This window comes from Netta rufina (assembly GCF_964035555.1).
Source record: "Netta rufina genome assembly, chromosome: 6".
NCBI lineage: Eukaryota > Metazoa > Chordata > Aves > Anseriformes > Anatidae > Netta > Netta rufina.
In genome coordinates, this window is record NC_140129.1 from 23,504,987 (window position 1) to 23,520,405 (window position 15,419).

At 37.3% G+C, this 15,419-nt stretch overlaps 1 protein-coding gene across 5 annotated transcripts in view; it reads left to right on the top strand.

The window, feature by feature from the left end:
- Positions 1–15,419, top strand: part of RBMS1 (RNA binding motif single stranded interacting protein 1) — a 149,622-nt gene that overhangs the window by 128,656 nt on the left and 5,547 nt on the right. For 4 of the 5 annotated variants that reach the window (XM_084289316.1, XM_084289317.1, XM_084289319.1 and 1 more), the window contains exons 7-12: positions 7,496–7,611; positions 8,473–8,522; positions 8,615–8,708; positions 11,271–11,321; positions 13,456–13,566; positions 14,246–14,326. In XM_084289316.1, coding sequence (XP_084145442.1) covers positions 7,496–7,611; positions 8,473–8,522; positions 8,615–8,708; positions 11,271–11,321; positions 13,456–13,566; positions 14,246–14,326 — 503 coding nt within the window. The remainder of the gene's footprint in view (positions 1–7,495; positions 7,612–8,472; positions 8,523–8,614; positions 8,709–11,270; positions 11,322–13,455; positions 13,567–14,245; positions 14,327–15,419) is intronic. The other variant, XM_084289318.1, reaches the window with a different exon arrangement.

Sequence of the window (15,419 nt, forward strand, 5' to 3'; positions counted from 1 at the left end):
TTAGCAATCTGTGTTTTATGAGACGGAAAATCCCTTTAGGGGCAAGGAGATCATGGAATGATTTTCACTGAACGCTGACTGTGCTCTGATCCACCCTCCATGATTAGTTTTACAGTGCTGCTATGGCTTGGACATAATTAAGAGTAAAAAGTATGGAGAAACCGAGAGTTCAAATTAACATATAGGGCTTTCTATTCAATTAGAGACAGTAAAAAGCTGTAACAGAACCTTCTATTAGTGCTTTTTAGTTTGCTCATTCTTATTCTCACTTGCATTACGCTGTTCTCAGGGAATGAGCCATCAGGCGTATCATTGTCCCTGGTGGGCCGCTGCTGAAGCTGGACTTGCACCCTTTTATTATCAGGTTCAAGCTGCTGCACAGAGTTATAAGAATGGTTTCTGCAGAGTGTGGATGAAAATGTTTACCAGGAAAGTGTAATTAATTTGCACGGATAGAGAGAAAAAGAAAGAGATTAAAAATTTGTACAGAATTGGCAGTTGTCAGAAAAGTAAGACTGAAGAGGGGTCTCAGGATGTAATCCACCTCCTGGACTTTAACCTGTGGTGCTGACTTGCCCACAGCAGTGTAGTCACTAGGGCTCTCTGTCTAAAACATGTAAAGAAGCACATACCTCCAGAGACTGATGTATGTGCTGTCAGCTGTCTTCATGGCCACAAAGAGTATCTAGATGAGTGGCTCAGAATGAAATAACTCCAAATGTTTGAAAGTCAGTTAAGTGAGATGAGTCGTACAATCCACAATGCTGAAAAATGCTACAGATGAGTAGGTGTATAAACGAGTCATGCAAACTGAGTTTGTTAAAGATCCTCAGTTTTGTTGCACAGGTTATAGCCCCAGCTGTACTTTTCCATGCTGGTGCTGTGAATTTGTGTTGCTCCTTTGATTTTTATGGTGTTCAATTTCGTCCCAGAGTTCCTCACCACACAGCAGGCGTGTGTCCAATAATGCAGGCTTATAGGAGGGTGCAGCTTGCACACGATGATAATAGGCTGCAGTCTGCCAAAAGTGGGGCAGAGTCATGGGGCTGCTGTGGTCTTAGACTACCTGCACAGAGAAGGGGGACGCAGTGGGAAAGCTCTTGCACAAACAAACGCTAAGAAAATGTTTTGAAATAGATTAGCATCTTTGGGGGTTATAGAGCATCAAGATCAAATACATCCAAAATAAGATCGTAGAACTGGAACTATGTTTAAATTAAAACATTGTGTCCTAGAAACTTGGCTAAAATCAGCAAAGGGAGCTGGCTATAAAAACACTGCTATCAGGATGAGGAGGGTAGGAGAGAAGGGCCTGTAATGAAATAGGTGTGGGAGGAAGAACATCTGTTTAACAAAAACATGCTTTCATAATGCAGCTTTGTTATTTTAACTAAGTTTGGGTTTAAATAGTAGAGTGGGTTAAACACAGTTGTAGGAAACACAGGAATACAGAACAGAAACTCTTCTGTGAGTCTGAGAGGGCCGAGGGTAGTACAAGGGGTCCGCAAATGCATCGGTTGTAGACTTTTTAGTGACATGTGCCTCACACTGAGCATTGATAGTGTTAATCAAGCTGGACCCAGATGCAACAAGCTACTAAGATTTTATTTCCCTGCTTCATACTAGCTTAATGAAATATATCTGATATTTAGTGTGTCCTCTTCTGTCTTCAATCCAGAAGAAGGAAGGTTAGCTCAGAGAACAATTTCAAATGCACTGCAAGTTGGTATGATCCTGCAACTCTTAGGAGTGGTGTATTAGTTTCACTGCTCGTTCTAGTCTGGGGTTTGTACTTTTGTTATGCAAGTTATTTTAATATCTTTTTCTGTTTTATGGGCTATTACATTTTGTCCATTTCTCTCAGGACTTTGCTTTTGCATTGCACACCCTTTTCAACTGAACATTTATTACATTATTTCTATAATCTTGAAATAACTTCTGCGTTTAGTTCTGCTTTTGTCCATAAAGAATTACTGTTTTCTTTGTGGTATTTAATTTTTTTTTTCCCAGTGAATCATGAATTTCATGAGGTGAATCGGGGGAAAGAGAGACTAAACTAGTGTAAGGAGCCAGGACATAGAAGAAGAGTAGTGACAACAGAGACAACATGCTTAGCCTCCCTCACTAAAAATATGTATTTAAGATTTACTATCTTCTTGTTTTGTGCTGGACCCAAAGCGATTGCAGAAATGATCTGCTGGGCAAAATCATGAAAGGCCTCCCCTCCCTATCACAGCAGCATGTAGCTGCATGATGATACATGAGAATAATTGTATAAATAATTACAGAAAGCAGTTGTGTTGTAGAATGCATAAGAATACACCAAGGTATTTAAGGCCAAGTGTATTTGTCTCCCTTAGCATTTTTTTTCATTATAAAGGAAAAAGCTACAAAACTTTTATGTTTGTTAGAATCTTTCATACCTCTTTTACTGAAGAATAACATACATGATATTTTTGTTTTAATGGAAGAAAGGCAGAGAGCATTTTTGCTGAGCAGCCCATAGTATTTTTTCTTTGGCTTCAGGAATGGTGGGTTATGGTGATGACCCAAAAGTCACAGATTATCAGTGACCCACTCTCCTCTTCCCACTTAGAGTGAAGATATTGATCACTTCAGTTTTGTTTCAAGGAGGAAACTGGAGACAAGTGCAAGAGCCCTGCACCCACCAGTGCTCTTGACATAGGTTAGGGAGAGTTGCAGCACGTGTGGTAGGCATCACTGCTTGAAATGGTTCTGATCTTCAGTGTCTGCCTAGTGCAGGAGAAGAATGAAAATGGAGCCTTGAAGCAGTTATCTTACTTGCTTACCTTTAAAAAGTATCCAACACTGCAGATCTGTATAGTGACTTCCAGCCACTTTACCATAAACTGCCATTTCTTAGTTGTCTTCCACAGACCCGTTAGAAATAGTCCATGAACAACAGTCTGAAAACCACTGCTAAAGGGTATCGAGAGGTCACAGTGCTGGCGTTAGTCCTGATTGATACACTGAAGGCAGCCGCCAAGAAATTACCCATTAGATCAAGGATTAGAAGCTTTTACTGCTCTAGTTCTCATAGTTCATAATTAGTTTTAAGGAGCAACATTGGGAAAGGAAAAGAAAAATGCTGCATAAAAACACTCAAAATGTAGCCCTTTGACAAATTACTAAATACTGTGTAAATTATCAAAGAAATGTAACCCGGAACACTGCATTTCAGTAAAGATTAGGATGGTGTGAGGTGCATATACTTTGTTTCACTTTAAACATACAAAGCTACTGATATTTGAGATCTTGGTTTGCACAACTTCTTTTTTTTTAATTCCCACAGCTTTTGGCAAATGTTTCTAGCTGTACAGGCTTGCTGCATCATTAAAGTGCTGTTAGAATTCATTAGTTTCATATGCTTTGTCACTAGAAAATATGCAATGAAAGTTTCTAAAAGATGCAGGTTAGCAGAAAACTGAATAAAGGAATAGGATTTTTAAAGCTTTTGTTGCTTTTGTTTGTTTGTTTGTTTTTGTATCTAAAAGGAGAACTTAGTGAAGTGTCATTAAAATTAGCCGTGTAAAGTCAAGAGTGTAAACATGAAGTCCAATACAAGAACATCAATCTTGTTCTTGTGTTTCATCATATCACCCAGTGTGTATTTGGGTAGACGCTGAGCAGATGAAGACTGAATTCTAATGTACATATGTACACAACATGTGTGTGACAGGGAAGTATTTACTCTCTAATATTACACTCACATCTTTCTTCTGTTAAGACATTAGTCCTGGAAGAGGGTGATTCAGGGCAGCGAGAGCTGCCCAGCACTTTCCAAGGCGAGATTTTGAAGCCCTGGGCTGCTGTTAAAGCACTGAGAAGTGCAGTTACAGACAGTCTCTGTGGCAGTAGCTCATCAGACATCTCCATACTACAGAGGGTGTCTGCTGGTTTTCATTAAGTGTCAGCAGAGTGGGCATTTTACACATAGCGTCTCAGCTGTGGAAGCATAAATCCATTGTAAGTTGTAGCCTTTTAAATCAGCCATCTCTTAGCCATACATGCAACTCCGAATATTTATACTGTGCCTCTGTCGTGCACATACAGACAAATCACTGCGTGATTAATGGCTGCCTTCATTGCTGGGCCTGCACGCTTCCCAACAATTAAACAATAAAAATGACTCTCCCTTCCTTCCTGAACCACAAAAAAAAAGATTGTTTGACTGGTCTGTAGGACTTGCTGAAGCTTTTAGTTTGTATATATCTAATATATTCATGTTTGTATGTGTTTGAGAGAGAGTAACTTACGTATCTTACAACAAACAGGAGGGAAGCTAAGCTGAAGAAAAATTCTGAAGAGACTAAGGGCTGTGATCATTGTTCTGTGGGAGGGGGATCAACAGATCATACTCAGCTCCTGTGAAGGTTTTTTTCTTTTGCATGAATCTCCCTCTGATGACCATCAGTCATTGTGTTCCTGAAGAAGTGAACGTAGGTGGTGCTTAGGTCACAAGTATGGAAGAGCAGCCAAAAGCTGTAGTTTGGCTTTCTATTGCAACAGTCCTTCCCATCAGCATTCAGATCTTGAACTGGAGTCAGGGAAGGTTAAGGCTATACAGCACTCTCACAGCAGTTGGTAGTATTAAATAGACAGTTGACTGTTTTTTTGTTTGTTTGTTTGTTTGTTTTTAAGTGCAAACTGGAACTTTCATAGCATTTGGCTTCATTTATGGACACAGTTAGGAGCAAAGAAGCTGGAAGGTCAAAAACACAAGGATTCACATAACCAGATCTACATTCAATAAGATGGATAGCAAACTTCTGGCAAATCATAAATTGATTTATTTTTTAATTGTTTATTATTATTATTATTATTTCCTTTTTTTTTTTTCTTTCCATGGCTGGATATTACATATGCACAGTCCAACAGATGCGGATCATTTCTCTTCATTTTTTTCTCTCTTTTTAAACTTGTCAAGGAGTGCTTCCAAGACGCCAATGTTTCATCATTTAAAATTAAGTTGTTTTCAGTCATCTAATGATGAAAAAGTAATATTTATTATTAAAATAAGGTTTTGTGAACTTTTTATTCAAACACTTGAATAGAGTTGCTCAGACTTTCAAAATAAATGATCTTTATCTTTAGACAATGATTGGAAATATAAGCCCAAATAACCATTTCAGAAGAGTTTTGGACAGCTCACCATGGGGACTTTTAATGAAGGCATAATGTGGCTTTAAATAAAGTATTTACTACCTGTGAGTGCTATAATACAGAATCATAGGGCTAGAAACCTCCACTATTTTCAGATGCCTTTATATGCTGTTCTCAAGCCACTTGCTTTTGACTTTATCCAAAAATTTATAGTGTGTATTTTGGAAGTTGCATGTGCTTCTCACAGTACTAGATGGTTTGAAATAATTCATAAATAGCCAGAGACAAATACTGAGCTTGGGGAACAGCTTTTTTCATCTAAGGTAGTTAACTATGTATATCTCAGTGTTCTCTTTCTGGTGTATTTTTTTCCTCACCGTGTAAAATCAGAGAGTCAAAATAATTTCAGACCAGAAACTGACATCCTTAGCCATACTGAGTAATATGTTCTGAGATTAACTCCATTTTTCAGTAGAACAACATGTGGATTAAAATGCTGTGTGATCTGACCAACATCAGTGAGTCCTTCAGCATATTGATATAGCAACTTTCTGCCCCAAATATGCTAAGGCTTCTCTTTCTAGAAAACCCCAAAACAAAATTAGGCTCTGGTAATGCAAAAACTCCCCTTAGAAATGCAAAATTTTGAAGACAGTTCTGTCTGGTTTCTGTCTCCTGCTTTAGGGTTTCTGTTACTTCCATGTGCATTTACCCTTCATAGGTCTCCAGCATTTTTTCCAGTGTCGTTAGCCTAACCTTTCCCTAGTATATTTTATGGTTGTAGGATTTTAATTACCATTCTCTGTAAAATAATCCATTTTAAGTTAATTCGGTTGCCATGTTCTAAAGTCTGCCTCTCAGAGATAAAATTTATTTGACTGTTGACTAACAGCCTACCGGTTGCAGTGGTACATGTCTCTGAAGGATGTGTGGTGAAGCCCAGAGATGAGACAAGCAAACCCATACCAGTTCTGCCTCCCAGTCCATCCACCTTTTATAGAGAAGACTGTCAAAAATGTATTGTGTAGGAAGTGCAATTTTCCCAGTAGAACCAGAGCTAATATTTCGTGTATGCCATTTGAAACCAGAGATGAGTTGGCAACCAGCAGGCTGTGTTAGTTTTGTGCCAATCGTTTTAAAGTCGTGCTCTTTGCCAAGCTATCAGTCCCCTGGGGTTTTTAATACTCATTCTGACTTAGATAAGAACCAATATAATTTTTAAATGCGGGCAGAATGAAGGGTATGTCAGCACTGGTCAAGGTTGTACTAATACATTTTATTGCATGATATATAGATACACTAACATTTTCCTCTGGGTTGCCTTTTTGCACATACTATCCCCCAGCCCCCATGTGTTTACTCTGCACTGGGACACTTGCATGTTGTCAGATCCAACCTCATCTCATTCAGGTGTTTCCAAACAGAGAACGACTTAAGAGGAGTGTCAAATTAAAGCTTAGACAGCTCATGTCTCAGGAATTATTGGCAGAGAAGTGTTCATATCCAAGTCATAACAGAGCTTCCACCCTGTGATTAGGGAGGGTGTGGTGTGATGTGGCTGTAGCAGAGCTGTGCCTCAGCCACGGATACGCAGCAACTTCTGCACTTTAAGCCAGTCCTAGGGGAAGAACACTGTGCAAACTTTTCTTTTTGATTGCTTGAATTTCAGCACTGATGTTGAAGTCATGGCAAGGATTATGTTATGACAAAACTTTAGAAAAAATATAGCACTCCCATTTCATGGCATTTTGCAAAGAACAAGATAGAAGAAAAATCTTGAAGAATATCTGGTTGTGTTGTGCGCTCTTTATAGAGTGGAGATAAAAGGAGAATAGGAAGTTGTGGCATATTTTCAGTGCAAGGTGGCAGGAGATAAAGGTACCACTCTGTCCAGCAGATCAGACTAAATAGAGGTACAGTGCCAGCTCCCAAGCCATTCTGGATGAGTAGAGCCACTTGAAGTTTTGGGACATTACTGAAACCTCCAAGGTCAGGGGGAAATATTTTAAAGCCCCTTTTCCAGATTTATTCTCCACCCTCCTTAGATGTACCTCCTTATAGGTAAAGCTCAGCATTAAAATGACAGTTCTCCTTAATACTCAGAACAGATATAGTCAGGACATACAGACCATGTTTCTTTCCAATAGGCTTTGGAGCAGTACTTTAAAATCAAAGATATAAGGTGTTCCAGGTGCTCTGTGTGTGTGGCAGCTATCCTTGCACCGTGCAAAACAGTCATTGATGCTGTAGTGAGAATTTGTGCTATTTAATTGTAATACTCAAAATTTAAATTGCAAGACATACCTCACTTGGAACACTGAATACCTGTATGTGAATACCACTGCAAGTAATGTTCTTTCTTTCTTTTCAGTTCCTGCAGAACCCTTATTGTGCAAGTTTGCTGATGGAGGACAGAAAAAGAGACAGAATCAGAATAAATATATACAGAATGGAAGAGCGTGGCACAGAGAAGGCGAGGTGAGACTTGTAAGTCCTCCCTTCAAGCTCTAGTGTGGGTGTACAATAATGAATACTTATGGAAATGATAGGCATTGAGACTTCTTGGCTCGGCACTTTGGCATATTAAAAATGTGCAAGCAACTCTTGCCTGACAATTTGCAACTCTATAAAATACTTAAATGTACCTTCCTTAAGAGGGGCAAAAAAAAAGCAAAATGTGAAACACTAAATCCTACCTCATTAAAGTGAACAATAACATTTCCTTCACCTTGGTCAGGAATATACTTGAACTATCTTTCAGATCCTGTAAAGCTATCTGGAATACAACTTCATTTACATATAGTAAATAATCCCTTTTTTAATGAAGAACTGAATGCATATCCATTTTCTAAAATTAAAACAGTGTACTAGTGCATTAAATTTTTGGTTTTGTCAAAACTTATAAAATCTTTAATGTTCAAGATAATACTTTCATAAACTTTCTGTGGTTACCAAACCTAGACAACTTTTATGTATGAGACAACAAATTCAAATGTCTTCTGAAAAACAGCACTTCCATTCATTTTTATAATTAATATATTGTAGGCAACACCCTAACGTAATCATCTTCATGCCCCACCTCTCAAACACAGGCATGTTCTGTAAGCCAGGTATTTCATAGATTGCATTTTGTTCTCACTGGGACCTTGGAAACTTGTACTTTTAGTCAATATCACTGACTGTCTTTATAATTACTTCTGTCAATTAACCTTTCCCTAACTGTACAATAATAAACTGTCTCAGTATAAATTTTCAGTTAAAAATAATACAGCTAATGAAAGACTAAGAGAAATAATTTACAATAAAAATAGATCATGTCAACTTTTTCTTTCCACTTTTTTTTTAAAGGCTGGAATGACACTCACTTATGATCCAACCACAGCTGCTTTACAAAATGGGTATGTTAAATACTGGCACACTAAGAAAAAATGTTTGCATTATGAAAAATGCATAAAACTGGCATTTCATAAATATTTCTATATTTTTCTAGATTTTATCCATCACCCTACAGTATTACAGCAAACAGAATGATCACTCAAACATCTATTACGCCATATATTGCTTCGCCGGTTTCCACATACCAGGTTTGTATTTAGAACTTAGCTGAAATGATTCACTGGAGTTTATTTATCAGTTGCTGCATACATCTGGTTTTCTGCATTCTCTAATAATGCTGCATTTTAACGGTCTCCATGCTGTACAGCATGAAACTGAAGGCCTTAAAAACTAAAGGTGTGTTTGTTTCAGGAAGCACAGCCATTTAAGGACAGATGTGTTGTCCTGCCAAACAAAGGCTCTGAATTGTGTGGTGATGGCTAAGGTGTTTGCAGCCACTTCTGCATATCATGGTCATGTTCTTTTAATGTCAATAATGTAGCTTTAAAATAATCATTCCTTATTTAAACCTTTCTTGGTTTAGTTAAATCTCACTTCAAAGATACTTCTCCATGACTTTGAACTTTTCTTCAGGTTGTTTCAGCACAAAAAAAAAAAAAAAAAGTCCAGCAATCGTATTTCATAGGTAGGCTAAGAAAGCTACAGAAACAGGCTTAACATCAGAGAAGGAAACTTAAAAAAGAGTTCTGAATTGATTGTTTGAGCATTCAAATTCAGTGCTTTTACATTAGGAGTAAAGCATTTAATAGTCTAGAGTTGTGGGTTTTTTTTAAACCAAAAGTTACTTTATTTTGGACAATAGATATTAATCATGTACATTTGCTGTTCTTAGGTCCCAGTCCAAAGTTTTCCTAAAAAGGGGTCTCTCTTCTCGTTTTTATAGGTGTTGTCTCAGGTCCCCACCACAGGGTATTGACAATTCAACATGCTGAGAAATGGCATGAAACACTTTTTGTACTTTGATGCAAATCAGTTAGGAATTCTCAATTTTATGCCATCATACACTTTAGTTTACAAACAACTTGCATTTAATCAACTAGCATGGTAGTCTCAGCTGTCTGATTGGCAATTACTACATGATACATGCCAATTATCAAAATGCTAGCCAAATGATTACCTGTTTTGGCATTTCACTGTTTAACACCTAAGTTTTCTACCTGTGTGCCATCTTGTCAGTATTCTTGGGCAGAAATACCCATGTACTCTCCCATTTTAGGTGAGAGCAATGAGGAATATTGTCCAATATTAGTCTGGAGGTCTAATGCCTTCTTGCATGAGCAGAGTTATGTAGGAGGTGTGTGCTCTGGGATAAAGGGCAGCTGCATTCATTTTGTGTGAATTTTTTGGTGACTTAAGCAACAAAATGTTTGCTCTCAGTACTGTATTTTTCAGTATATGGAATCGTTCTGCTTTGTACAGAAGTATCTTAAAAATTACAGCAATTTCTTACCCAGAAAAGTATTCCAGTGGAATTAGCAGCTGTTCTTTATTAAAATATAAATTATGAATCAGTATAAGACTCTCAGATATTCAGAATCTAAGTGAAAGTTGAAAGTTGGCATGGAAACGTGCTTCTTGGGGAGTACAGTGTCACTTTCCTGGGCTTATTGAGACAGGTAGGCCACAATACTGATTGTTTCCCAAAATGTTGTTGCCAGTGTTTCGGTATACATGACATAGAGCTTAAATGGTTGTGGATGGAGTTACTAACGTCATGATATTTAAAGTGCCACAGTAATAGGAATTGAAAATTAAATTGAGGCATTCTGTAGCGGGGAGGAAGGAGGTTCCTGGCCAGAAGAATTTCACAATGTAAGCATTAGTCACATCGCCATTACTGATCTGTTCCACTGAAACTGGCAGCATTCTGTCATCTACCCAACAGAACATATCATGAAAGCATGATTTATTTATTTTTTCTTTGAGGCATGGTATAACCTGTTCCTAGACTTATTCTTATTAAAGGTAAACAAATTTAATAAAACTTTGGCTAGTGTTTGTTTCTACAACTCCTGTGTACCCAAATGACAGTACTAAGCCAGTTACTATCATAGAGGGAGTAGATTAGCCAAAGCTTTAGTCAGGCTGTACCAGTATTTTTTGCCATTAAGCTTTTGCCTGGGGAAAGGGAGGGTTCGAGCATTTTCTCTTTTTTAACATTACATTTTTGAACTCCTGTTTGTACTTTTTCTGCTTGAAAAATAATAATAATTAAAAAAAAAAATAAATTACTTTGATTTGAAAGTCAGTGCCAAAAGCAGGGAAGAAATGTTTCAGTCTTGCAGAAAACAACTCCCCTTGATTATTTCAAGTGGTCTGTCTATCTGTCCTGTTCACAGGACACTGGGGAAGATGACGGAGGAGTTTAAGGGGTTTTAAATGTCTAGCAGCAGTGGTGAGTCAGTTCTACATGGTGCGGGTCAGAATCCTGCTTTATCCTACACAGATGGCACCTATAGGACAAGAAAAGGAAGCATTTTTATCTAGCCTTTAATATTTCTTGCAGCACATTTTTTCAAAGAGCTGTTCCAACCAGCTCTTTTAAACTAAGACAATCATATAACCTATTAGAGTACCTTTTACTCCTTTTAATTTACCTTATTATGCAAAGTTGGGCATCCTACCTCAATTTAAGCATTTGGGTAATCATTTTTTTTTTTTTGAGGCAAAACATGCTAGCTGCAAGAGGGATGAATAAAATACTGCAATGTCTTCATTAAAAAGAGTAATAAATACCGATTTTGTTCTAGGTTCAGAGTCCTTCTTGGATGCAGCCTCAACCATATATAATGCAGCACCCAGTAAGTTTTTATGCGTCTCCATTGTTGTGTTACTGATTGTGTAAATACTTCATGTAGTTTAAACAACAAGAAATAGGCCACTTCCCACCCAGTAACTTCCAGAGTCCTGACAGTTGCATCATGATGATTAAATCACGGATGAAAACAGAAGAGAGAAGGGATGATCCTAACCTGAACTGGGGCCTCATCTTATTAGGAAAAAAAAAAAGATAGCTGCCTTCAGGGTATCAAGATGAAGAGGACAATTAGATTTACCAAGTTAACATCTCGAGGAAACTTTTTAAATTTTCTTTTCTTTAAAATGAAGAACATTTTGCAGATATCAGTGCTTTACATAGTGTGTACTAATCAAAATCTGCAATTGAAGACTCAAGGTATTAGAATAGCTCTAGAGTAGTTCAGACTGGATAATTTGTGACAGATAGATGGACGTGGCGATATAAATGGCACCACAGGCACTCAGTTGAAAAAACCTGCATAGCCTGTTCTGGCTACACCACTCATGAGTAATGCTATTCCCCTTACACTTTTGGTTGTGGCATCTATACCAGACTGTCAGGTATTCTAATCTGTACTCTCACATGATGTTTTGCTTCTTATCTATGTCATCTGCCAATTGAGTACTATTCTATCTGCGAACTATAAGACTTGTTGATATGAGCATTACAAATAAGAACAGGCACTTTCATATATCTCCTGCAGTTAACAAACAAGTCTGTTTCCAGGTATAGAAAGACTGTTGTCGTGACTTTAGTTAACCTCTCCATGCAGATTATGGAACGTAAATCTTTGTGGCAGAATATTTTCTTTTTGTGCGTGCAGAGAAGGTGGTACTGAACCAGAGTACCTTCTCACGCACTTCATTGTTGTTGCATTTGTGTTTTTTTGAATGTTAAACACATGCACAACTGGTTTTAACTTTTGTCTGTCAACACAGATTTTCATTTAAAAAAATATTACAAATTACGCTGTAAAAGACACAAGTTAATATGTTATAACACCGTAAGATATATCAGTTTCAGAGGTACACAGTATGAGATTTTGTAGCTGAAAATAAAGATCTAGATTCCTGCCTTAAGTTTTAGTTTTGGCCTGTGCAAAGACTGGTGCTGTCTTACTCATTTGCTTTGCAGAGAAGCCTGCAGTCTACAGACAGGAAATTCTTTCAGTGTTTGATGTGCCTGTGACTCATTTCAGCTACACTGGTCACATGGTTGTTTTTCCAGCTATACTCTGTAGGGTTGTTTTTTTTATTATTTTTTTCTTTTTAAGGAATAGTTACAGATTCTAAATACTGGCTTTCTGTACACCACAATTATTTCTGTTAGTTTTGAACTTCCATCAATTTTAATGAACACTTCTGCAAGCACAACTCATACAAAGTGTTTGGAAATGTGTTTTTGCAGAACATGATTGGTAAAATGAGATCTGTTGATAATCTTCCGTTTCAGATAACTCTAAAACCCCTACAAGCGTGCCCTGAAAATTTAGCAATCTTGAGTGTTTAAAAATTATACTTCACTCTTTATAGAGTTAACAAAATAGTACAAGAGTGATAGAGCCATTCTGGTAGCTGGTATTTTCACAAAAGAACCAATCAGCTTTGCTGAACCCCTCTTTAAAAATTTGTGTGCTAATGAAAGCTGCCTTTCAGTATGGCAGCTCTGTCTTGTGTGAGAACATCCTATGTGTGCAGGTAGAATTCCCCTAACAGAGATGTTCCTCCAAAGCCCCCATTTCTAAAGATGAGACAAAAGTTTCTTCTTAAAGCTTAAGCTTTAAGCTTTAGTTAATCAAATCTGTACCTGGTAATGGTGCCAGTTTTTAGTGTAAGGTCAACATCTGGTTCAACTTAGTTGTTAAACTAATTTTGGAGTGTTTTCAGCAGGTGTCTCAAATGCACTGTGTGTAAGTTGCACATACAATAGGAAGTCAATGCAGTACAATTATCGAACTGTACAAAATGTATGTGCATCAAAATGCCCAAGACCTGTGTACTGAGTCAGTCAGTGCCTTGGACTAAGAAGAATTTGTGGTATACCCCCTTGAAAAGGTATCTTATACTTAGACTCAAATCAAAAATGTAATTAAAATCTGAGTGTTGCCTTAATCATTTCTTTCTCTGTTTTAATAGGGTGCTGTACTGACTCCCTCCATGGACCATACCATGTCACTACAGCCTGCATCAATGATAAGCCCTCTGACACAGCAGATGAGTCATCTTTCATTAGGCAGTACTGGAACAGTATGTAGCAATTTAATACAAAATAGAACTTTTGCAAGTGGAAAATATTGCGTGTAGATCAAAATATGCGTGTGCATTTCACATGTTTAAAAATCCTCTACCATTCAATAAAACATTAAGAACTGTCTCCATGTACAAATCAGATTCAGCATTTTTTATTCAGTCTATTCACTGGTCAGAAATAATGTAAACAAAGTAGATAAAGCAAATTAAAAGAACCCAGGAGGTGACTCCAGAGTTGGAATGTAAAAGAACCAACAGTTGTTTTTACTGTTCAGAAGATCAGAGTTGGTGAAAGTTATGTAAAGGGTGCAACAGAAACTAGACCAAAAGAAGAGATGCGGTCTAGCCTCTGAACAGTAGGACCTTTAGGACCTTTCTTTTCTGAGTAGAGAGTATTTAAAATAAGGAAAAAAAAAAAATAAAAAAGATGATGATAAGGATTAACTGAGAGAGAAAAATCCTTTGCTTAGTCTTTGAAGGCTAAATTTGAGATTTTTTAAGAGCATATCTCACTTTTCTGAAAAAGGTGCTGATTTCAAACAGAAAAGTTTTCCTCACGTGCATTATTTTTGAGGGAAACTTTCAATATCTATTAAATAATGTCATGACAGGTATTTTGAATGCTCTTAAATTGACGTTGGATTTCAACTCAACTTAATGGACTGTCTCTTTTTAGTACATGCCAGCAACAACAGCTATGCAAGGAGCCTACATACCCCAATATACACATGTCCAGACAGCAGCGGTTCCTGTTGAGGTCAGTATATGTTATAAAAAACAGAAATAAGAGACATGAATATACTCTTTTTTTATTATTATTATTTTTCCCAATGAGAATTACCAATCAAAGCATTTTAACTGTGAACATACTATGAATACAATGTATATTAAAACTATAAAGTGTCATTATTCTCAACTCAAATGATTAGTATTATAACAAAGAATGGTTTGTACTTGTAGCAGATAGGTCTCCTGTATGACTGTAGCTCAGCCAAGCTTTGCGTCTTGTGAAATGTAACTGCCAATAGGAACAAGGCCGGGGGCAGTTTTGATCTCCATTTAGTTTTCCAGTAAACAACAAACCCTGATTGTGATTTTTTGGAAAGAAACCTAATTTTGCCCTGGGATTCAGGGTACTGTTCATATTTACCAACGAAAACCCTCTGCAGCTCCAGCTAAAAAGCACAACTAAATGCTAGGCAGTAGTCTGCCTGCTATTTTGACTTACCTTCCTCTTTTTTATGGATCAGTATTTTCTTAACAGAGGAGCTAGAGAAGGCATACTGCAGCTCTTTTATACAGAGTGAGCACTAGACAGTCTCTTCCAGAGTTTATAAGAAAACTGTTTAATTTCACAGTGTATTTTTGAGAAACACTAAAACTTATTTGGTTTGGTTTACTCATCTGCTAGAGTGGGTCAGAGAAAGACTTTCAATAATTAGCTGCTTGCACACTATCAGAGCACGTCAGCTGAATTAATTCCCTGGTCTCTGGGGGTTCATGTGCAAAGTTCCAGCTAGAATTTTTTGTCTTACCTAGTGCCAATGACACCATGATACTCAAAGAGATAGTGTTTATACATGTAGTAAGTAGATCTCATTCTTCTCACTGCCCCTCAAAACAGAGGGCAGAATGCTCTTTAATGTTGGCAGGTAGAAGATATACCGGTAGTTATTTGCTCCCCTTATGTATTTATTTCTATAAGGTGAAGGTTTTTAAATTAATGTCAAAGCAGCTGAAGAAATAGAAGGTTTGCATGATCATTTTGCTTTTCTTATTTGCTTAAGTGTAAATCAATGTGAAGTTAACAATTTAAATTTGGAATTGGAATACCCCACTTGGGAAATGTG